Source organism: Neoarius graeffei, chromosome 3 (assembly GCF_027579695.1).
Source record: "Neoarius graeffei isolate fNeoGra1 chromosome 3, fNeoGra1.pri, whole genome shotgun sequence".
Classification (NCBI taxonomy): domain Eukaryota; kingdom Metazoa; phylum Chordata; class Actinopteri; order Siluriformes; family Ariidae; genus Neoarius; species Neoarius graeffei.
The window spans coordinates 73,946,938-73,971,374 of NC_083571.1; the positions used below are offsets into that span (position 1 = coordinate 73,946,938).

Here is a 24,437-nt window from a genome sequence, read left to right on the forward strand (position 1 = left end):
CCAGCTTGCCTGCGACCCTGTAGAACAGGATAAAGCGGCTAGAGATAATGAGATGAGATGAGACTATTGGCATTATCTTAACCAGCTTCATGAGGTAGTCACCTGGACTGCTTTTCAATTAACAGGTGTACCTCATCAAAAGGTAATAAGTGGACAAGTTTTTTGCCTTCTTAATGCATTTGAGATCAAACAGTAAATAGTAAATACAACCCTGATTCCAAAAAAGTTGGGACAAAGTACAAATTGTAAATAAAAACAGAATGCAATAATTTACAAATCTCAAAAACTGATACTGTATTCACAATAGAACATAGACAACATATCAAATGTCGAAAGTGAGACATTTTGAAATTTCATGCCAAATATGGGCTCATTTGAAATTTCATGACAGCAACACATCTCAAAAAAGTTGGGACAGGGGCAATAAGAGGCTGGAAAAGTTAAAGGTACAAAAAAGGAACAGCTGGAGGACCAAATTGCAACTCATTAAGTCAATTGGCAATAGGTCATTAACATGACTGGGTATAAAAAGAGCATCTTGGAGTGGCAGCGGCTCTCAGAAGTAAAGATGGGAAGAGGATCACCAATCCCCCTAATTCTGCGCCGACAAATAGTGGAGCAATATCAGAAAGGAGTTTGACAGTGTAAAATTGCAGAGTTTGAACATATCATCATCTACAATGCATAATATCAAAAGATTCAGAGAATTTGGAAGAATCTCTGTGCGTAAGGGTCAAGGCTGGAAAACCATACTGGGTGCCCGTGATCTTCGGGCCCTTAGACGGCACTGCATCACATACAGGCATGCTTCTGTATTGGAAATCACAAAATGGGCTCAAGAATATTTCCAGAGAACATTATCTGTGAACACAATTCACCGTGCCATCCACCATTGCCAGCTAAAAGTCTATAGTTCAAAGAAGAAGCCGTATCTAAACATGATCCAGAAGTGCAGACATCTTCTCTGGGCCAAGGCTCATTTAAAATGGACTGTGGCAAAGTGGAAAACAGTTCTGTGGTCAGACGAATCAAAATTTGAAGTTCTTTATGGAAATCAGGGATGCCATGTCATTCAGACTAAAGAGGAGAAGGACGACCCAAGTTGTTATCAGCGCTCAGTTCAGAAGCCTGCATCTCTGATGGTATGGGGTTGCATTAGTGCATGTGGTATGGGCAGCTTACACATCTGGAAAGACACCATCAATGCTGAAAGGTATACCCAGGTTCTAGAGCAACATATGCTCCCATCCAGACGACGTCTCTTTCAGGGAAGACCTTGCATTTTCCAACATGACAATGCCAAACCACATACTGCATCAATTACAGCATCATGGCTGCGTAGAAGAAGGGTCCGGGTACTGAACTGGCCAGTCTGCAGTCCAGATCTTTCACCCATAGAAAACATTTGGCGCATCATAAAACGGAAGATATGACAAAAAAGACCTAAGACAGTTGAGCAACTAGAATCCTACATTAGACAAGAATGGGTTAACATTCCTATCCCTAAACTTGAGCAATTTGTCTCCTCAGTCCCCAGACGTTTACAGACTGTTCTCTTTAAATGATACATTTTCTCAGTTTAAACATTTGATATGTCATCTATGTTCTATTCTGAATAAAATATGGAATTTTGAAACTTCCACATCATTGCATTCCATTTTTATTTACAATTTGTACTTTGTCCCAACTTTTTTGGAATCGGGGTTGTAATAAAAATACAGTAGATAGCTCAATTCCACAACTGTAGTAATCCACGTTAAGAACCGAACAACTGAGTAAAGAGAAACAACATCCATCATGACTTTTAAGATATGAAGTGACCTTTAATTCATAAAAATAAGAAAATAACACTGAATTAGAAGGGGTGTCCAAACTTGTGACTGGTACTGTCTGTTTGTTTTGATTAAACTCCTTAGTGACCCGATGTGATGTTTGTAGAAATTCTATGTTCAGAAAATTAATAAATACATTTCTACATAGTTCTGTGAATTGAATTATGTTGTAAAAGTAGAAATGTCAGAGTATGTTCAAGGCAGAAAATACAGTTCAGTGATAGGTTTTCCCACACTGTCTCACATTTCTGCCTATAATCTGGAATACATGGAAGAAATCTCATTCATTTTCCTGAAGTAAAGCAACTCCTCCAGTAGCAGCTCCTTAGAGGGATGTCTCTACACCATCCTCACACTTCATTAGAATAGTTTCCTCATTTGTTTCTGTTTACTCCACATTTACCCTCGCTCTGTTTTTTTTTTCTGTCTGTCTCTGCCCACTGGGTGACTTAAATGGCAATGTGGTCCATCAGAAGACAAAAATCTGTGACCCCGTATGGTGGAAAAATAGCTTACCCAACTGTTTTGTTTGGCTTCCAGGACATGAATGCTGATTTAGTCTTTAGGTCCAAACACCAAATACCATTCCATTTAGAGAGAGAGAGAGAGAGAGAGAGAGAGAGAGTCAAGCTGCTCTACACTTCTCCATACAAAACTCTCTGGTCAGACACAGGAACGGTTCAACTCCAAATCCTCACACACCTCTGCTAAATTTACGGCACTTGTTTAGAGTCTTGGCTCATTACATTAATGTTGCGGGGAAGGTTATTAAAGATGTTCCCAGAGCTCATCATATGTACAAAACTGACTTACGGTACATACTACAATTTATTACATACTGGAAATGTGGTGTCAATGTAAAACTGTTTTATTAGCAGCTTTATTGTTATTAGGCTCATTAAATTCTCACCAGTTTGGTTGTAAGACACTTCACCAAATTGCTTTGCTTTACAAAGTACTTATTCTAACACTGTATATAACAATCAGGTTTACAGGTAAAAAAAAAAAACACCTTTTCTCCCAGGGTTCTCTCCCAGGGTTCTTGTGGACTCTATAGTCCAGTTTGTCTCAGTTGTCTATATTAGGGCTTGTCAGAAGCACTATGCTGTGAACACACCTCTGCTTCGCTGTTTAATGTCCCACAAAAGGTCAGAGATGTTTGAAATGTTTTCTTTCTCATCATGTTTCAACTCTTTGCACTCAGTGTACATTCTTTAATTTAAACTTTATTTTAAATGTAGCTGACCAGGCAGGAAAAAAAATCAGCTTTTATTATATTATTAGTGAATGGTCTTAAACATACTGTACCACACTAATCAGAGTTCAGAATGTAATTTAAAGACTTTATGAAACTTTAGCATTTTGTTTGTCTTCATCATGTCTAATAAATGCTACTTTATCTCTCACTGAAACCTTTACTCATAATCTGAACCATAAATCTATAATGTAATGATACACTCAGGGAAATCCAGTTTGTGTTACACTCTTAGGATAAATATAGAGCCTTCAGGAAACATCAGAGGGTTTTCCAAGCAGGAAAGGGCTCCAACCCTGGACATGTGCTTTCAAATTGTAGGACGTTTAGACACCCCATGGGTTTTGCCTAAAACTTTCAAATCTTTCCACCATGTTTGATTGTTCATAAACCCCTAAATGTTCTTTGTATCTAATTAACTCTGTGTACTTCTCATTAAATGGACCCTGCTGCAGATGATCCAGAAGATTCCAGGCCAGATGATGCAGAGACCTTGTCTGGTTCCAGTGAACATGCAGGTCAGTACTTCTCCCAGTACTTCTCCTACATGTGTAATTTTGTTGCAGCTATTAATGCATTTTTTCTTTTGTGTTGTGTTTATGTTTGTGCATTTCACCTCTGATTTCTTAGCTACCCTATGTACAGCACTTTGGTCAGTGAAAACTATTTTAAATGTGTTTTATAAATTAAATTTACTTACTTACTTACTTACTTACTTACTTACTTACTTACTATTTACTAGGATGAGACTTAGGATGCAGAACAAAAAGTGAAATGGAGTTACAGGGTGAGAAGAAGCACTCCATCTTCGAGAACAACAGAACCCTAATTACCCTAGGAAGCTGATCTCCCAGGACGACCTTACAGGCCAGAACCCTATCCTGATTGCCTTTCTACAGCATCAATAGCCCCGGTCATCAAAGCCACCTCAGAGAAGTCCATTCCCTACCTCAGATAATCATGGAGACCATGACTTCTATACTTCTGGATAATTCTATCCCAAACCTTACTCTGACCCAGGAAACAATCAGATTAGGAATGTTTGGAAGGAGGTGAAGGAGGAGGAGAAGATGGAAGAAAAGGAGGAGGAGGGAGAAAGGCAGCACTACCCGTGTCATGTATCTTGGGTGGAATTCAAACCCAGGGTGCTGAGAAGGCAGGGCAGGGGCTCAGCTTCACTCGCTAAACTTCATAGAGCCATCAGACCACAGACAAGACAAACACGAACACGTAAGTCCATCTGGTCTCTCTTGACTTCCTTACCTCTCCATAGCACTTCCTCCTTGTTGTGTGTATGTGTGTGATATTTAATCTCTCACTCTGCTGTTTATTCACTATGAACAAAAATTAGATTTGGGAACATAATTTTAAAAGAAATATGTTTCTCTTAATACATGTTTTATGTTTTACACAATGACTTGACATGATAATAGTTCTAGCTTGAGCTCACATATCTTAAAAAGCTCTACACATCCTGAGGAAAGACGTTTGCATGTTTCTGAGCCATAACAACCATGAATGAAGGAATTTTCTCTAACCCATCATCAGCAAATTTTGAGCATTTATGACCTTTTATCTGCTTTGTGGCACATGTCTCAATTAGGGTGTAGTGCAAAATATATACATAAATTCCTTGTGAGTACAGGACACTCCCCTGGATGCTTACATAATCATCAGTGCAGATCATTCTGCTTTGTGTTTAAGAATAGCCCATGAATGATGAAATCTGATTCAGATCCACTAGTCAGAAGATGATCTCTTCCATGAGTGAGCTGATTCATACCTTTTAAATCTTGCTACAAAAACAGCATTCCCAAATGCTGTTACAGAGGCTTGCAATTTCAGAAAAGGTATTCCCAGATTCCCAGTACAGCATTTGGGAGCAACATGTAGCACTCGGAGTCAGTGCACTCGTCTGCAGAGCTTTGACAGACACCAGCATGTGCAGTTTGTCATCTGATCTTTCTTGGCAAGGAGTTGCTCGGCCACTGCAAAGTGAACACGCCATCTCTCCAAACCATCTATAGCAGGATCAGGCCAGCCAAAGTTAGTGTTGCTGTTCAAAGAGCAGCTTCACTTTTGCTTGAAGATTTTATGGTCTGTTTTATGTTTGAACTCCTAAAATAAAGTTCCAGGATGGGAAAATGTGCCAGACTGCCTTAAAAAGAGTGTTTTTGGAGGGAATATCAGATTGGCTAGAAGGCCAATAGTAACATCATGAGCCAATAGTGAATAAAGGAGCTGGGCTACTGTCCACATGCTCATGCTTTTAAATGAGATGATCTGGATAACACTAGCCTCACCCTTACTGATTTATGTAGATCTAAAAATTGACCACTGCAGGCCAAGGCACGTCTCCATGAATTTGTCCAGTACAAATTCTACAAGTATCTAGCTCCATTTATTAAGACCTTATAATGTCCTGTCTGCATTTTCTCCTGGTGATTATTGCATATCCCACTTGACAGATGATCAAGCCAAGAGCAAATAAGAATATCAGCTGCATATTTATTTATTTATTTATTTATTTACTTACTTATTCTTGTATTATTATTTATTTGAAGTGTAAAGTTCAGAAAGTCTGTAAAGAAAATATTTAAATTGTCATTTCTTCCCTTTACCCATTTTAGGCTTATGACTGAGCAGAAATACATCTGAAGAAGGTTAAATCTGAATGTAAACACATTACTCTGTTCTCAAGTACTGCAACAAGCCATAAGAAAGTGACTTTCAAGAAGTGCCAACAAATGGTCATAAAAGGCAAAGAAGACCCATTGATGAGAGTTTTGAAAGCAGGTAACACTTTGAAGGCAGCATAACAAGTGACAAGTAAATTTGACTAATAAGAATATTATCATTTTACTTTAATTACAACTATAAACAAGAACAAGAAGAAATATCAGCACATTCCAGCTGGGAAAACCATGGAGCACCTTCCACAGACAAAAGGCAAAGGAGTCCTGATGTTTGCAAGACGCCGTCAAAGGATTGATGAAATTGCTGCAGAACACGAGGAGCTGAGGAGTAAAGGCATACCCGTGGAAGCATTTGTGGAACCTGAGACTGATGCATCTTCAAGACGTCCACCTCAGGAGGACATTCCTCCTGTCCAGCAAAATGGACAAATCAAGCATCAATATCATTATCATCAAAGTCAACAGCAGATCTTTCAGCAGCCAAACACTGGTATAAATGGTCTGGATTCCTGTCAAGATTCTTCAACATCCAAACCCCTTGTGTCCAATAGAACGGCTAAACCTTTTCTGAGTGGTGCAAATCAATCCCCAACATCATTTTCTCCTCTTAGTGCACCAAGCCCAACAATGAAAAAATCTGAAAATATTTTCAAAGTTCCTGTACCAGTAAATACAAGCCCACAGGTGTGGTCACCCACAGGAGATATAATTGCCTCTCGCGATGAACGGATTGCGATACCAGCTATCAAGACTGTAATTCTGCCTGAAATGAAAAGAAGAGGAGCAAATAAAATCAACTCTAAAGAACCTGCAGAGGAAGACTACTTCAGTCTTGGTGCAGAGGCTTGCAATTTCATGCAAACTCCATCCATCAAACAAAAACACCCTCCACCAGTCCTTCCCAAGCCTACAATCAACCCACATTGTCCACCATGGTCTGCAGAAGATAATACCACTCGCAGTCCCCTTACACCATCAAGTCCCCTTCCTGCACAACAGAATTGGGCTCAACCTCAACCTCAGCCAGCTACCAAACCCTGGGCTCCTTCACCAACTCAGCCCATACCACAACATCATGTGTCTGAGTATTTACCAACCAAACCATCAGCTTCATATAAACCTACCTGGCCATCAGAACCACAACAAGCACTCACTATTGCATCTCCTTTGCAGTCAAAGTTACCCTGGACTAAACCCCAAATTGATACCAGTTCTGTGGCTTCCTGCCCACCCCAACGAGGAAGCTCTTATGTCCGTCGATCCAAAGCACCACCATTTTCTTCAATCTCAGAAATAGGGCCCTCTGATGGTCCAATCCTTAAGGGGAAAGGTGCAGAACTTTTTGCTAGGCGACAATCCCGTATGGAGAAGTTTATAGTAGATGCTGAGACTGTCCAGGCCAACATTGCCAGGTCTCCCTCACCCACCCTGTCCATGCCAAGCACCTGGAAATATTCTTCCATTGTCCGAGCCCCTCCTCCTGTCTCCTATAACCCCATAGTGTCCCCTTTCTATCCTTTGGCAGCACAGAAGCAATCTCTTCCTGCAACTAGCTCAAATATGAAGCCCAAAGGAAACATGGAGAAACCAAAGACAGCACCAAAACATCTCAGTGTTATGGATGTGATGAAGCATCAGCCGTACCAGCTGGACTCATCCCTCTTCACTTACAGCTCCAAAGCTGAAGCGAAGGCTTTGAGCCCCAAAACATCCTCCATTCCTCCTGCAGAGTCCATGAGGAACCAGGTCTATAGCCCTAACTATCTCCATGCCTCATCCCCGGCCCCATCTGCAGGAAGTGGCCAGTCTTTTCAACAAGGTGCTCTGGCTAAGCCCAGTGGACCGGTGAGTGTTCCTTATCCCTTCACTCATCAGTCCACTCCAGCTGAGGCTTGTTCTGCTATACAGGCTGCAATTGGGAAAGTACCAGCACCATGCATGAAGCATCATGACCCAATAAGCAAAGCCTTCAAAAGCCAATCAACACCTCCCATTAGAACTGGGAGCAATGCTTTTCTGTCTGCTTCCTCTTTCCCTCTGAATAGTGAAATTATTTCTAGATGTAGTTTGCCATTGGCTCCAAAGCCAAAATTTTCTGCAAAAAAGGCAGTTGCTGGTGGAAAGCAGTGGAAACCAGTTGTAATGTTGCACTAAAAACAGGGTTTTATACTGAAAAAGCACCTACATTTACAGTAGTTATTGAAAATGTAAATGGAAAGTAATCAAGATTATTTATAAATTAAAAAATGAAAAAGTTAGTTAGTTAGTTAGTTAGTTAGTTAGTTAGTTAGTTAGTTAGTTAGTTAGTTAGTTAGTTAGTTAGTTAGTTAGTTAGTTATATAATATAATTACTTTGTGATTTTAACTGTGGAATTTTCAGCTGTTGTGTTTGTCTAAATAATTTGCCATAGAATTGCTCGGTATGTAGGTAGTTTAATTGGTAATTTTTATTTGATTTGAAAGATAAGTGCTGGTGCAATATGTGTACACTGAGAATTTTTTAAAATTTGTTTAAAGGAGGAAATTTTAGATGACATACAATATTCAGACTTGTATTTATTTCATACTGAGTAAGACAGAAGGATTTTTTTTTTTCTGGTAATCTCAGGAGAGCATTTATATCTGGTTATATTATTGCCAGGTGAGGAGAATTATATCATAGTGATTTACATTAGATTGTGTTATTACTGTATTGAACCAAGTGTGTCTCGCAAAATCAGGAACAGATGTAAAGGTGATACCTGGCAGCCATTTCGCCTGGTGAAAAAAAAAGGACCGGTGGCAAAATGTAAATATTTGATTGGATTTTATTGGATTTGGAGTTTGGTTTTGTGACAACAAACTAAAGGGGAAAAATTAATCACTGCTAACCAAAGTGAGTGTGCAAACTTCTGGCGTGTCGCTTATTCAGCCAAGTAAACTGTTCTGTTTTCTGTTTTTGTAGCTTTTTAAGGTCTGTGTTCATTTTCTCTTCATTATGAACTCATTACGAGTGTCCCTGCTGAGCAGAAAGTGATTTTTTTTTTTTTTTTTACATACACACGCCAATGAAGGACACTGTTGTTTCTAATCTTATGTAAAAGTGATAATATGATCCTGGTTTACATCTTGTTCCATTTGGCTTGTTCTTCTTATATTTCTCTAAAATATTGCACTTCTTCTCCTTCTTGGACTTTTTCCTTACCTTATTAAAATTTTCTGCCAGCTCTGTCTGTCTTCTTTCTTTCAGCTCTGTCACTTTTCTGTACATTATTCTCTCATCACATTTTTTCATCCCAATTTAATTAAGAAATGCTTTATATTACTATTATACTGTTACTATTATACTATAAAAGTAATTATGTCTCCAGCAACTGAACTAAATCCAGCAGGATCGTGAGCTCTGACTCTGAGATTATAACAAAAATTGATTCACCGTTTTATAGTTTGTGTCAAGAAAAATCAAATTATCTTGAAAGTGAACTATTTGTCAATAATTTACTTTCATACAACTCATGTGCTCCTTCCATTATTATTATTATTATTATTATCTCATCTCATTATTTCTAGCCGCTTTATCCTTCTACAGGGTCGCAGGCAAGCTGGAGCCTATCCCAGCTGACTACGGGCGAAAGGCGGGGTACACCCTGGACAAGTTGCCAGGTCATCACAGGGCTGACACATAGACACAGACAACCATTCACACTCACATTCACACCTACGGTCAATTTAGAGTCACCAGTTAACCTAACCTGCATGTCTTTGGACTGTGGGGGAAACCGGAGCACCCGGAGGAAACCCACGCGGACACGGGGAGAACATGCAAACTCCACACAGAAAGGCCCTTGCCGGCCCCGGGGCTCGAACCCAGGACCTTCTTGCTGTGAGGCGACAGCGCTAACCACTACACCACCGTGCCGCCCTATTATTATTATTATTATTATTATTATTATTATTATTAATCATCTCAGTGATAATAAAGAAATCCTGCATCCTGCTTGAGGAAGCTTTAGTAGATGGTTTTATAGGCGGTTTGTTTTTGTATTTTTGTGTTCTCAAGCTTTGGACTCTTTTGTTACATATAAACTGAGCTTTATTCTAATATCTGTCTGCATGTTGTTCTCTTTACACTGCAACAGCGTTCACTCCTTCCTAAATTTAGCAGCACACACGTCTATCTTTACAACACACTCTCCTTATTAAACACTGCTTCTGCTCAGGAACTCGATAAGGCCCACACCTGCCAACGTACCAAGTGCCTTTATTAAAGAGGTAAGTGCTGAAAAGTCTCCTCGTTGAAAGAAATAACAAGGACTCTTTCAGTTATTATCACATCACCGGATTATTTTAGAAGTTCAGAATTTTATGTCAGATTGATTTATAATTTAAAGTGATCTCATGAATACAGCAGCTGTAGATCGTATGAGAGCAGCTTTCAGTGTGGAACCAGGTTCTCCAGTGTTCCACAGTGTTCCTGCAACAAAGCATACAAAAGATACTGTATTATGTCACATGGCCATATTCTATATTCTCTTGTTCTATTTAGCTGTAGTTTAATGTCTCTCACTCTGTTCAGGGTAATAAAAGAAGCAACAGCTTTACATCCATAAAGAATGTAATTTTCTCCAGCGATATTAAAGATAGACACTAGGTGGCAGCAAAGACAACCACCATGAAACACTAAAAGCAGAAATCGTGGACATACAGTACAAATCATCTCTGAAGTCCATGTTCCTGCTCTGTTCTGTCCATTTTGTCTTCCTCATATAGGTCTACAGCCGGAGCCGTTCCATGTCTCTGCCCCGGAGACAATCCTCCATGTCCGCCATGCCTCTGGTGTCCAGTCCAGGCTTCCATCCCAGCCATGGACTCATGGACAGGCGAATGTCCTGGGCTGAATATCCTGAAGCTCCTCCAAGCCCCCTCTGCCTGGCCAGTGAAGTCTTCAGCTCAGAAAATCTCCAGAATCCGATGAGCAGTGGCTTCCACTCCAGTGTGCACAGAAGGTCACTGTCTGAGGAGAAGCCAGTGGTTTATGGCCCACCGTTCAGGCCAGCACAGCCTCTCCCATTTGGCAGCAGACAAACCATGACCTGCTCTCTTCCCAGGAATTTCTCCCCTCACTCCGAGTATTCCCAAACGCACCGCGTCAGTTGGAGGATGTAGAGGAATTTGCTGCTGTGATCCACCTCACGCTGTTCACTTTCACAGAGCACAGAGACAGAAATCTAACTGCAAATATACAGAAACAGGATGTTAGAGATGCTGCATGCAGGACTGATGGATGTGGTGAGAGATGTAGAGTTGGATCACAGATGCTGGAGCTGGTGGTGGGTCTGAATTTTAACACAAAGTAGAAATGAAGACAAAAGAATCAAAGGATGTTTATAAGTTTTATTCACTTTAAAGGGTCAACTGAGCACAAAACACTCAAATCTACCAAGTCATCAATATACTGAATAATGTCTGAGTGAGAACTTAATCTTACAGTTTGTAAGAAATGCTGAGTGTGAAATTTGCTTCTGGAGCTATGAGGCTAATGTTGCTAACAATAACTGCAGTTACTCGCTATTTCACGCAAAATCATTTAATTGTATCTCTGCATTAAACCACATCTGAGGAAGATATGTTACATCACTAAACCCTGCCTTCTAGGTTCTGCCCTCTAAACCCCACCCTCTAGGTTCTGCCCACTAAACCCCACCCTCTAGGTTCTGCCCTCTAAAGCCCACCCTCTAGATTCTGCCCTCTAAACCCCACCCTCTAGGTTCTGCCATCTAAACCCCTGCCCTCTAGGTTCTGCCCTATAAACCCCACTTTCTAGATTCTGCCCTCTAAACTCCACCCTCTAGGTTCTACCCTCTAAACCCCACCAGGTTCTGCCCTCTAAATTTCACCCTCTAGGTTCTGCTCTCTAAACTCCACCCTCTAGGTTCCATGCTCTAAACCCCACCTTTTAGGTTCTGCCCTCTAAACTCCGTCCTCTAGGTTCTGCCTTCTAAACCCCACCCTCTAGGTTCTGCCCTTGAAACCACCCTCTAGGTTCTGCCCCCTAACCTCCACCCTCCAGGTTCTGCCCTCCAAACTCTGCCCTCTAGGTTTTGCCCTCTAAACCCTGCAATCTAGGTTCTGCCCTCTAACCTCCACCCTCTAGGTTCTGCCCTCTAAACCCTGCCCTCTAGGTTCTGCCCTCTAACCTCCACCCTCTAGGTTCTGCCCTCTAACCTCCACCCTCTAGGTTCTGCCCTCTAACCTCCACCCTCTAGGTTCTGCCCTCTAACCTCCACCCTCTAGGTTCTGCCCTCTAAACCCTGCCCTCAAAACCACACCATAGAAAGTTGAAGAAGAAATTTCACACACGTGTCAGCTGATTAAAGCATGTTCAGTTAAAATAAATATAATTACATTTTAATTAATAAGGGTGTAACTTGAAGAAAGAATGTTGAAAGTAATGAATATGAAATATCTTTACAGAAAGTCAGAATTTTCTGGACTACATGTTTGATGGTGTGGAACTGAGTCACATTTGATTTTCTGCTGGTTTTGTTTTTATTGTATTTATTAATTTCTCATTGCCTTAGAAAGAAGTTTAATCTTTATTTAAAAAAAAGAAAGAAATGCTGAAGTCACGAGAGCTGAAGTTCTGCTCACATTTGCTATATTTACTGACGTTTGTTCATTTATAAAAGTTTTGTTGTGAAAGTGATGGAATGTGAAGGCGTTACTCAGTGTGCATCGAGGATCTGCCACAAGTAATTATGTTACAGTTAAATACAAATAAACAAATAAAGGAATAAACAAAGACTACCATTTCAGCTTTCTCATTAAAGATAAAATATCAAAAAGTTTTTCACATAATAATAATAATAATAATAATAATAATAATAATAATAATAATTGTGCTAGTAGAATAAATGTGCATTAAATATTTTTATAGTATGATAATAATGTAAAATAAGGTCATATTGCATTGGTGGATAAAAGTCACAAAATATATTTTAAGTATTATTCTCATTATATTTTATGTTAAAGCTGTAAAGCAGATACCATTCTGAAATAAATATGGAAGAGAAAGAAAGAATAAAGAGAGCCTTTTCACACACACACACACACACACACACACACACACACACACACACACACACACACACACACACACACTTCTGTCTCATGGCATTGTCGGGATGTTGAGCCCATGCTAAAATTAGTCTATTGATGTAAGCTGCCATTCCAACACATACATACATACACACACACACACACACACACACACACACACACACACACACACACACACTCCCCCAGCCCTGAGTGTAGAGGAGGCGAGAGGAGTTTGTGTGTGAGTCGGACTCTGAGGTGACCTTATAACGTCCAGGTGGAACTGCGCACACGCACACACACACGCACACAAACACACACAAATACACACACAGGTAAGAAACAAACTTTTATCATAAATCTTACAAATCTATCTGTGTGTGTGTGTGTGTGTGTGTGTGTGTGTGTGTGTGTGTGTGTGTGTGTGTGTTATAAATGTTTCAGCTGTGATGACCTCGTGACCTTCTGCTTATATTTATAAATTCTGCTTATAAACTCAGCTGTCAGACCTTTCAAGATTTTTCTGGTGAATCTTTACTGTGTGTGTGTTTTATAGTGTGTTTTATGGTGTGTTGTTGTGTGTGAGTGAAAAAGGGACGAGCCGAGTGAGGTGAAAAGCTCAGAACGTTAAAGGTCATGGTGTGATGTGTGGTTGTAGTGTTTCATTAGAACTTTTGCTATGTTTATATTCCATAAAATTCTGAATGAAGTTGGTTTGATGCAGTGTCAGTGTGATCTGTGAACGTTTCTGAGTTCTGCACATGATGTCCATCAGCAACCAGTGGTTCTGAACACTTCAACACTGAACATGTAACGCAGTGCGGCGTTTGAGTCGTCTAAGACCTTTAACCTGTTAAAGACGTGCTAGTCAGTGACATGAGGATGAGGAACCATGAGTGAAGAATCAGGAAGGATGTTCAGAGTCACTGCAGTGAGGAACAGCAGAAAGGTGCTGCTTTAAAGTGCATATTCTGGACCAATTTATTTTTTTTTTATGAAAGTATGTCCCTTTTCACACTTTTGCACAAGGCCATCTGTCTACAGCAGAAAAAAATAAAATAACAAAATGCACCTGGAAAAATCCCAAGGGAGTCTGGAGCCAGATTTGTGACGTTACCTGCGGAAGCGACACGGTTTCAGTGCACAGCCTGTGTAGACCAAGTGCTCCCATTTCTCTCTCATTGTCCGGTCTTTTGGAAAATGATGAGTACTAATCCCATCAAGATTGGTGTTGCTACACCCTCCTATGATACATCTGTTAACCATTTTAATAATTACATGATAACGTTGAAGAAATTTCAGAAAACCACCAGGTCATTTTCTCATAAACAAACCAGCGCTGACATAGGTTTCAGAAGGAGGCATCCCGCAGATGACGTCACGAAAATCAGTGTTTGCCGGGAAATCCAAATGCCAAGTTTTTTCAGAGGCGGACCAATTCGCCTCAAATGGCTTGATTTCAACTGAATTTTTCTGGTATTGCGCAAGGTAAAAAAATTGCACAAAATGCAAAATGTGACAGATATTTGACCAAAGTTTAATATAAAATAGGAGAATCACATTGATCTTGCTCCTGAATTTACCCCTGATATGCACTTTAATCCTCACCTTCATCACAACTTTTATTATTCATGATGTCATTTAAATATTCTGATGAGTGAATGATGATGTGAGACGCAACATCGGCTCAAACCTTCAGTCAGAGTTTCCTAGGTTTCACACCATGTTTCAGTTATTTTTATCTGTTTACAGTAATCAGAGCGATCAGTACGACTTCCTATTACACTCACCGAACCTCAGGCTCCAAAATCCTCAGGAATTATTCTTTAAAATATGGTGCATTTTACTAAATTATAATAAAATACAAAAACACAAAGTGTACTGATTAAATAAGAAACATGATGCAGCTAACAGGAACTAAACTTTAAATTAATATTCATGCACACACACACACACACACACGTTGTACAGGTTTAATGTGAGACACTGAAACACTTTTTGTCAGTTGAGTTTCAGATTTACAGATAAATTGAATTTATATGATATCGATATAAAAAAAGGAAAATTAATTTCACTGATTTGATGCTGACAATCAGTGGATTTGTGTTTTCTGATCTCATAGCAAAAAAGGTAAAATGTATTTATATATATGTATACATTTTCATTCAAACTATTTAAAACATGAGCATTTTCATTTTATTGCCTTTGCTAATTTACACATACTTCATCACACAAAGCCCTGTTTGCATAAATGAATGTAAAATATTGAAAAGTTCCAATATAAATAATCCCTGTGAGAATATCATCAGTCTGCTGTTTTTGGAAGTCCGTGACTTTAACACTTTCCTGACTGATGAAAATCCTGAAACTGAAGACTGAAGGGTTTCTTCACTTCCTCCTCAGAGACCCACGAAGGAAGCAGTTCTCTATCAATCTGTTCTTAGTATTTATTCATCTCAGTTCATCTCCATGAACCATGATGTCACTGCAGGGTGCTTTTAGACTGTGGGGTCAGAGAGATGTTATAAAGGTGTTATAAACTGTGGGACCAGTGAGGTGTTATAAATGTATTATAAACGTGTTAAAGGTGCTAAAAATGTTATGAAGGTTTGGTGTCATGCATTATGTCCATCATCAATGTGTAGTTTTGTGTTCTTCTACACCTCATATGTCTTTTCCATCCACTGCAGATCATCTCGACTTACTGACCCTCATCATGTCACGATTCAGTACACTTTCAGCTCAGGAGAGAAAGAAGCAAGCAGCGGCCATTTGCAGTGAAATCCACGGCACTGCCAATGGTACAGATTCCACACCCAACATTCCAAAATAACCATAACACTAACCACAACACTAAGCACAACACTAACACTAAACACAACACTAACCACAACCATAACACTAATCACAACAATAACACTAACCACAACGCTAACCATGACCATAACACTAGCACTAACACCAATGCTAACACTTACCACAACACTAACCGCAACACTCAGCACAACATTAACCACACCACTAACACTAACCACAACACTAACCAAAACACTAACATTAACCACAACACTAACCACAACACTAACACTAACCAAAACATTAACACTAACCACAACATTCAGCACAACACTAACCATAACACTAACAATAATCACAACACTAACCATAACACTAACGACAACACTCAGCACAACACTAACCACAACACTAACGATAATCACAACACTAACCATAACACTAACGACAACACTCAGCACAACACTAATGATAATCACACCACTAACACTAACCATAATTACAACACTAGCCACAACACTCAGCACGACACTAACCACAATCACAACAGTAACCATAACACTAACCACAACACTAACCACAACACTATCACTAATCACAATATTAACACTAACCACAACACTAACCATAACCACAACACTAACACTAACCACAACATTAACCATAACTTTAACCACTGTATGGACTCTGGTCTGAAATTTCTTCACTTCTCAGTATTTTCCAAACTGCACTTGAATATTATAAGTAAATTTCTGATTTGAGACCACAGTCCTGAGATCAGGTTCTGAAACAGCACACTGTGCTCCTCCTAGTTGGCATTGTTAGTTGTTAGCATTATTGTTAGCATTGTTAGTTGTTAGCAATTTTAGTTGTTAGCATTGTTGTTAGCATTGTTAGTTGTTAGCAGGGTTTGGAGCGTGGTTCATGGGCACATTCTTCTCCACTCGCCAAAAATACATGAGACCACTGTGCTAGCAGCAAATCCCTTTGTGGCTGGTGTTGTAAAAGTTTATTTTAGAGCCAAGCAGTCGTGTCAGGGGGAAGGGGAGGGGGGATGGAGCCTCAGTGGGCGATGGACAGCTGGAATGAGTTCAGTATGAAGATCATGGACAGCTGCGATGCTTTCCATCTCCACAGCCAAGCAGTCCACCATTTAAATCCATCCTGATGTCCTGCTGGACTCCACACTGCTCCATTACTGCAGTCATAACGATCACAATGATCACAGCGATCCCCACAACACCCACACATCTCCATGTCACTGTCTGAAGAACAGGACAATCTCCTGTGGGGTTTGAGTCTGACGTCACATGATGTTACTCTGAGAAAACAAATGTTTCCTCACGCATAGTTCAGGTTCTGTTCCTGCTAAAAGATTCTACTCTCCAGGAAATCCTCTTTATTCACAGATTTATTCAGAGACACGCAACTAACAAGAACTCAAACAAAGGGGGGTTCAGGAAAGAGAGAAAGTGACACTTTAACCACAGCGCTGTTATATTCTACACTCTGATTGATCAGAAGGTGTTGATTAATTCTCTATAACAGCAGCTCTGACAATAGTGCAGGTTTATATTAATGCTCTCGTTCTACTACGTCATTGTTTCTACAGTAAAAACTCATTCACAGGGGCATGTCCAGCAGACACTCCACTGATAATAAAAAGATTAAAACCATGTGGAATGGTTGATATGGTGAAGCTTTCTGTCAGGAGAAATGTGTGTGTATAACATATCTGGAAGGAGTCTCCAGTGTCAGTGCCGTGTAACAGTCAGAGGTGAAGCTGGAACTGTAAGTTTCCTGATGTTTTCAGGACAGAGGAGTTTACACTTCTTTACAGTTTCTCAGGAACATGCTGTGATTTTTTTCTCTTATTAACTCGGAGAAAGAATAAAGAAAGACTGGTGAGGGAACGACTGTTTATAGCTGCTATAACGTCAGTGACAACAGAAACTCACTCATTTCACTGACGTTCCACAACATTAAATGTAGCTATAAATGGATAAAAAGTATGGCACGTCATTCTTTAATGAATAAAAATTGTAATAATTGTAATTGTCGGTAAATTGCTGCGGTATAAAAGGAATAAAACACATGGATGTGTTGTTATGGATGCTCCACTGTCACTCCACTGAATTGTTTTATTCCTGACTCAACACCTTCACTGTTCTGTATTAAACTCTACCACGACTAAACACTCAGTCTGAATTTGTGAAGTTTTTTAACATCATCTTCAGTATTAATGTCGTCTCTTGCTGCAGCATCTGCTTTTGAATTATAGCAAACTAGCATTATTAGTTAGCAGTACATTTTGTGTAGCTTATCCACAGGAGTGGCGGTGTGTTGATGTACTCCTCAGTAATATTCTTCCTGTACGTTTAGGTGAGATGATGGATCTGGGAAAAAAGCTCTCTGTTCCTAAAGACATCATGCTGGAGGAGCTGTCTCTCCTGTCCAATCGAGGATCACGCCTCTTCAAAATGCGCCAGCGCAGATCCGAGAAGTACACCTTTGAGAGTATTCAGAACGAAGCCAACACCATCTTAAGTGTGAGTCATTGTAACACACACACACACACACACACACACACACACACACACACACGAGTTTCATGTTTTGTTCAGTTTTGAGATGACTTTCTGCTGTTAGCATGACAGCATTTTTATCAGTGCTGGTGTTAGCATTGTGTTTTGAGATGCTAACTGAAGTAGTGGATGAGGCTAGCCCAGCTGAAGGGCAGTCACACATGTGAGATAGTGCAGGACACGTGGACATCACGCCCTTCCAAACGTTCCTCTGAGATATCACAAGGGCCCACCGTCCACTTCACTTATCAGAGCCAGAGAATGTGTGAGAGATTTGGAAAATGTGTATGTGTGTGAGGATCTCTACAGTGTTGGGGTTCATGTAGTGCATAAAATCATTTGGACGTCAATTACAATTTCAACACACCATCACCTGCGAGTGTTTATTCATCACATCATGAACACAACAAAACAAATTGTTCTTCTCTTCATGTGTCTCCATTTAAAGAGTTTTTCTCCTTTTATATTCCTCACTGCTTCTGTTTCTAGAGTGAAGATCAGACCAATGCTGAAGTTGCAGAAAACAAAACTCCAAACACTGCGGACAGCAGAAACCCAACTAACCCCGAGGAGATTGCACCGGGTATGCCAACACCCTCCACTTCAGCCACAGTTAATCATCAATCAGATACCACATTATATACTGCACACTTACAAAAAATAACAAACAAACAAATAAATAAATGTGGAATAATGTTGTTATTTTTATTTGGCTGTAGTTTCTAACTGAAACCCGATCTGAGTCTGAGCTTTAGTTCTATTAATAAAACTAATATTTCAGTCCTCAGGATGTGTCTCACAGAGTGGACGCTGAACTGAGGTTTTATTGGAGGAGGTTGGTTCTCTGTTCCAGGTTACGGAGGTCCACTGAAGGATATTCCACCGGAGAGGTTCAATGCTACGGCTCTGCCCAAATCCTACCACTCCCCCTGGGAGCAGGCCATCATCAACGACCCGGTGCTGGCCGACACCCTGAAGCTCCAGATGCCTGATCCTGAACCCAGACCCGAGATGCCTGACTACAAGAGTTTTAACAGGTTCTGAAACTTGCTTTTCTGTTTTTACAAGACAGAAGTATAATCTCACAAAGTGCCATTTAACAAACAATAAGAATCAACTGAGGAACAAAATCTCAGTGGAGACAGAACCAGAGTCCAGATGTCCTGAAGGTCTGAGTCACGAGGTTTCAGAGTAAAAGAGTTAAAGGGTTAAAGAGTTAGTGATAAAGACTTAAAGGGCTAAAGAGTTAAAGGGTTAAAGAGTTAAAGACTTAAATGGTTAAAGGGATAAAGAGTTAAAGGGATAAAGGGTTAAAGAGTTAAAGGGTTAAAGAGTTAAAAAGTTAAAGAGTTAAAGAGTTAGCGATAAAGACTTAAAGGGCTAAAGAATTAAAGAGTTAAAGACAAAGGGTTAAAGGGATAAATAGTTAAAGGGCTAAAGGGTTAAAATGTTAAAGAGTTAGTGATAAAATCTTAAAGGGCTAAAGAATTAGAGTTAAAGGGTTAAGGGGATAAAGAGTTAAAGGGATAAAGGGTTAAAGAGTTAAGAGGTTAAAGGGTTAAAGAGTTAAAAAGTTAAAGGGTTAAAGAGTTAAAGGGTTAGCGATAAAGACTTAAAGGGCTAAAGAGTTAAAGGGTTAAAGACGTAAAGAATTAAAGGTTTAAAGAGTTAAAGGGTTAAAAGGCTAAAGGGTTAAAAGGTTAAAGGGTTAAAAAGTTAACGTGTAACAGGGTTAAAGGATTAAATAGTTAAAAAGTTAAAGGTTTAAAGAGTTAAAGAGCAAAAGGGTTAAAGAGTTAAAGAGGTAACACTTTAAGGGTTTAAAGAGTTAAAGGGCTAAAGGGTGTTGAGTTAAAGGATTAAAAAGTTAAAGGGTTAAAGGGTCAAAGAGTTAAAGGATTAAAGAGTTAAATAACTAAAAAGTTAAAGGGTTAAAGTGTTAAAAAGTTGAAGGGCTAAAGGGTTAAAGAGATAAAGAGTTAAAGGGTTAAAAGGTTAAAGGGTTAAAGAGTTAAAGGGTTGAAAGGTCTTGTCTCGTCTTCTTCCGCTTTATCTGGGACCGGGTCACGGAGGCAGCAGTCTAAACATGGAAGCCCAAACTTCCCTTTCCCCAGACACCTCGGCCAGCTCCTCGGGAAGAACACTGAGGCGTTCCCAGGCCAGCCGAGAGACATAGTCCCTCCAGCGTGTCCTGGGTCTTCCCCGGGGCCTCCTCCTGGGGGGACATGCCTGGAACACCTCCCCAGGGAGGCATCCAGGAGGCATCCGAAAAAGATGCCCGAGCCACCTCAGCTGATTCCTCTCGATGTGGAGGAGCAGTGGATCTACTCTGAGCTCCTCCCGAGTGACTGTGCTTCTAAGGGAGCGCCCAGCCACCCTGCGAAGGAAACTCATTTTGGCCGCTTGTATCCACGATCTTGTTCTTTCGGTCATTACCCAAAGCTCATGACCATAGGTGAGAGTTGGAACGTAGATCGACCGGTAAATTGAGAGCTTTGCCTTTTGGCTCAGCTCCTTCTTCACCACGACGGACCGGTAAAGCGACTGCATCACTGTGGAGGCTGCACCGATCCGCCTGTCGATCTCATGCTCCATCCTTCCCTCATTCATGAACAAGATCCTGAGATACTTAAACTCCTCCACTTGAGGCAGGACTTCTCTACCAACCTGGAGAGGGCAAGCCACCCTTTTCCGGTCGAGAACCATGGCCTCGGACTTGGAGGTGCTGATTCTCATCCTAGCCGCTTCACACTCGACTGCAAACCGCCCCAGTGCATGCTGAAGGTCCTGGTTTGAAGAAGCCAACAGGACAACATCATCCGCAAAAAGCAGAGATGAAATCCTGTGGTTCCCAAACAGGATTCCTTCCGGCCCCTGGCTGGGCCTAGAAATTCTGTCCATAAAAATTATGAACAGAACCGGTGACAAAGGGCAGCCCTGCAGGAGTCCAACATGCACTGGGAACAGGTCTGACTTACTGCTGGCAATGCGAACCAGACTCCTGCGCCGTTCGTACAGGGACCGGACAGCCCTTAGCAAAGAGCCCCGAACCCCATACTCCCGAAGCACCCCCCACAGAATACCATGTGGGACACGGTCGAATGCCTTCTCCAGATCCACAAAACACATGTGGACTGGTTGGGCAAACTCCCATGAACCCTCGAGCACCCTATGAAGGGTATAGAGCTGGTCCAGTGTTCCGTGACCAGGACGAAAACCGCATTGTTCTTCCTGGATCCGAGGTTCGACTATTGGTCGAATTCTCCTCTCCAGTACCCTGGAGTAAACCTTCCCCGGGAGGCTGAGAAGTGTGATTCCCCTGTAATTGGAGCACACTCTCCGGTCCCCTTTCTTAAAAAGAGGGACCACCACCCCAGTCTGCCACTCCAGAGGCACTGTCCCCGACTGCCACGCGATGTTGCAGAGGCATGTCAACCAAGACAGCCCCACGACATCCAGAGACTTGAGATACTCAGGGCGGATCTCATCCACCCCCGGTGCCTTGCCACCGAGGAGCTTGCAAACCACCTCAGTGACTTCAGCTTGGGTAATGGACGAGTCCACCTCTGAGTCATCAGCCTCAGTCTCCTCAATGGAAGACATGATGGTGGGATTGAGGAGATCCTCAAAGTATTCCTTCCACCGCCCAACAATGTCCCCAGTCGAGATCAACAGCTCCCCACCCGCACTGTAAACAGTGTTGGCAGAGTACTGCTTCCCCCTCCTGAGGCACCGGACGGTTTGCCAGAATTTCTTCAAGGCTGACCGGTAGTCCTTCTCCATGGCCTCCCCGAACTCCTCCCAGTTCTGAGTTTTTGCCTCCGCAACTGCCCGAGCTGCAGCACGCCTGACCTGCCGATACCCGTCAGCTGCCTCAGGAGTCCTGGAGGTCAACGTGGCCCGATAGGACTCCTTCTTCAGCTTGACGGCATCCCTTACTTCTGGTGTCCACCACCAGGTTCGGGGATTGCCGCCACGACAGGCACCGGAGACCTTGCGGTCACAGCTCCGAACAGCTGCGTCCACAATGGAGGTAGAGAACATGGTCCACTCAGACTCAATGTCCCCCGCCTCCCTTGGAAGCTGGGAAAAGCTCTCCCGGAGGTGGGAGTTAAAGACCTCCCCAACAGAGTGCTCGGCCAGACGTTCCCAGCAGACCCTCACCATACATTTGGGCCTGCCAGGTCTGTCCAGCTTCCTCCTCCGCCAGCGGATCCAACTCACCACCAGGTGGTGATCAGTTGACAGCTCAGCCCCTCTCTTCACCCGAGTGTCCAAGACATAGGGCCGGAGATCAAATGAAACGACAACAAAGTATATCATCGACCTCCGACCTAAGGTGTCCTGGTGCCACGTGCACTTATGGACACCCCTATGCTCGAACATGGTGTTTGTTATGAACAAACCGTGACTAGCACAGAAGTCCAATAACAAAACACCACTCGGGTTCAGATCAGGGAGGCCGTTCCTCCCAACCACGCCCCTCCAGGTGTCACTGTCGTCACCCACGTGAGCATTGAAGTCCCCCAGTAGCACAATGGAGTCCCCAGTCTGAGCACCCCTCAGTACCTCTCCCAGGGACTCCAAGAAGGCTGGATACTCTATACTGCTATTTGGCCCGTAGGCACAAACAACAGCAAGAGCCCTCTCCCCAATCCGAAGGCGCAGAGAGGCGACCCTCTCGTTCACTGGGGTAAACTCCAACACATGGCGGCTGAGCTGGGGAGCTATAAGCAAGCCCACACCAGCCCGCCGCCACTCACCATGGGCGACTCCAGAGAAGTGGAGAGTCCAGCCCCTTTCGAGTAGCTGGGATCCAGAGCCCAAGCTGTGCTTGGAGGTGAGTCCGACTATCTCTAGCCGGTACCTCTCAACCTCCCGCACAAGCTCAGGCTCTTTCCCCCCCAGCGAAGTGACATTCCATGTCCCAACAGCTAGCTGCTGTGTCTGGGGATCAGGTCGTCGAGGCCCCTGCCTTTGACTGCCACCCAATCCACACTGCACCAGTCCCCTACTGCTACCTCTGTGGGTGGTGAACCCACAGGAGGTTGGGCCCACGTCACCTCTTCGGACTAAGCCCGGCTGGGCCCCATGGGCAAAGGCCCGGCCACCAAGCGCTTGCATACGAGCCCCAACCCCAGGCCTGGCTCCAGGGTGGGGCCCCGGATGCGCCATACCGGGCGACGTCATGGTCCTCGATGGTTTCTCCATAAGGGTTTTGGTGAACTGCTCTTGGTCTGGCCTGTCACCTAGGACCTGTCTGCCTTGGGAAACCCTGACAGGGGCATAATGCCCCCAACAACATAGCTCCTAGGATCATTCAAGCACACAAACCCCTCCACCACAATAAGGTGGCAGTTCTAGGAGGGGGGTTGAAAGGTTAAAGGAGTTAAAAAGGTTAAAGGGTTAAAAGGTGAAATAGTTAAAGAGTTAAATAGGCCAAGTTTACATTAGACCGTAGCTGTCTCGTTTTCTTCGCGGATGCACTGTCCGTTTACATTAAAATGCCTGGAAACACCAGGAAACGGGAATCCGCCAGGGTCCACTTATTCAATCCAGATCGTGTCTGGTCCGGTGCTATGTAAACATTGAGAATACGCGGATACGCTGTGCTGAGCTCTAGCTGGCGTCGTCATTGGACAACGTTACTGTGACATCCACCTTCCTGATTCGCTGGCGTTGGTCATGTGACGCGACTGCTGAAAAACGGTGCGGATTTCCGCCTTGTATCACCTTTCATTAAAAGTGAAAATAAAAGTATGAAAATACTGCAAATACTGATGCAAATACTGCCCATTGTGTAGTTATGATGGTCTTTAGGCTTGCCATCCTTCCACTTGCAAGTGGTAAGTGACTTGCGCACAGCGGCTCAGTCCCGAATCACTGCTCGTGCGCTTCACTCGCACGCACTGTGAGCTGCGCAGGGCTGGAGTGTGCACCCTCCAGAGGGCACTCGCTGTTCAGGGCGGAATGATTTGGAGCACAGCCGCTGAGGAGGAAGCGATGAGCCGCACTGACACATTTCAACTTACGTGCCGAATTAGTCATGTGATTAGCGTATCCGTGTATTGGCGTTGCTGTGTGCACGCGAATCGTTTTTAAAAACGTTAATCTGATGATCCGCTGATACGGTCTAATGTAAACCCCACCATAGTTAAAAGGTGAAATAGCTATAGTTAAGGAGTTAAAGGGTTAA

General features: G+C 42.3%; 2 protein-coding genes across 2 annotated transcripts in view; both read left to right on the forward strand.

Annotated features, from left to right (window-relative positions):
* The first annotated feature begins 4,210 nt into the window (after nt 1-4,210).
* On the forward strand, nt 4,211-12,547 carry synpo2b (synaptopodin 2b). The gene is made up of 3 exons (XM_060917288.1): nt 4,211-4,317; nt 5,718-7,628; nt 10,533-12,547. Exons 2-3 carry the CDS (start codon nt 6,012-6,014, stop codon nt 10,926-10,928), a joined length of 2,013 nt encoding a protein of 670 aa, XP_060773271.1. The 5' UTR covers nt 4,211-4,317; nt 5,718-6,011; the 3' UTR covers nt 10,929-12,547.
* Nucleotides 12,548-13,039: 492 nt separating this feature from the next.
* Nucleotides 13,040-24,437, forward strand: part of myoz2b (myozenin 2b) — a 13,471-nt gene continuing 2,073 nt past the window's right edge. Inside the window, exons 1-5 of the mRNA XM_060916013.1 lie at nt 13,040-13,195; nt 15,551-15,661; nt 18,039-18,205; nt 18,731-18,824; nt 19,095-19,278. Coding sequence (XP_060771996.1) covers nt 15,577-15,661; nt 18,039-18,205; nt 18,731-18,824; nt 19,095-19,278 — 530 coding nt within the window. The 5' untranslated portion in view covers nt 13,040-13,195; nt 15,551-15,576. The remainder of the gene's footprint in view (nt 13,196-15,550; nt 15,662-18,038; nt 18,206-18,730; nt 18,825-19,094; nt 19,279-24,437) is intronic.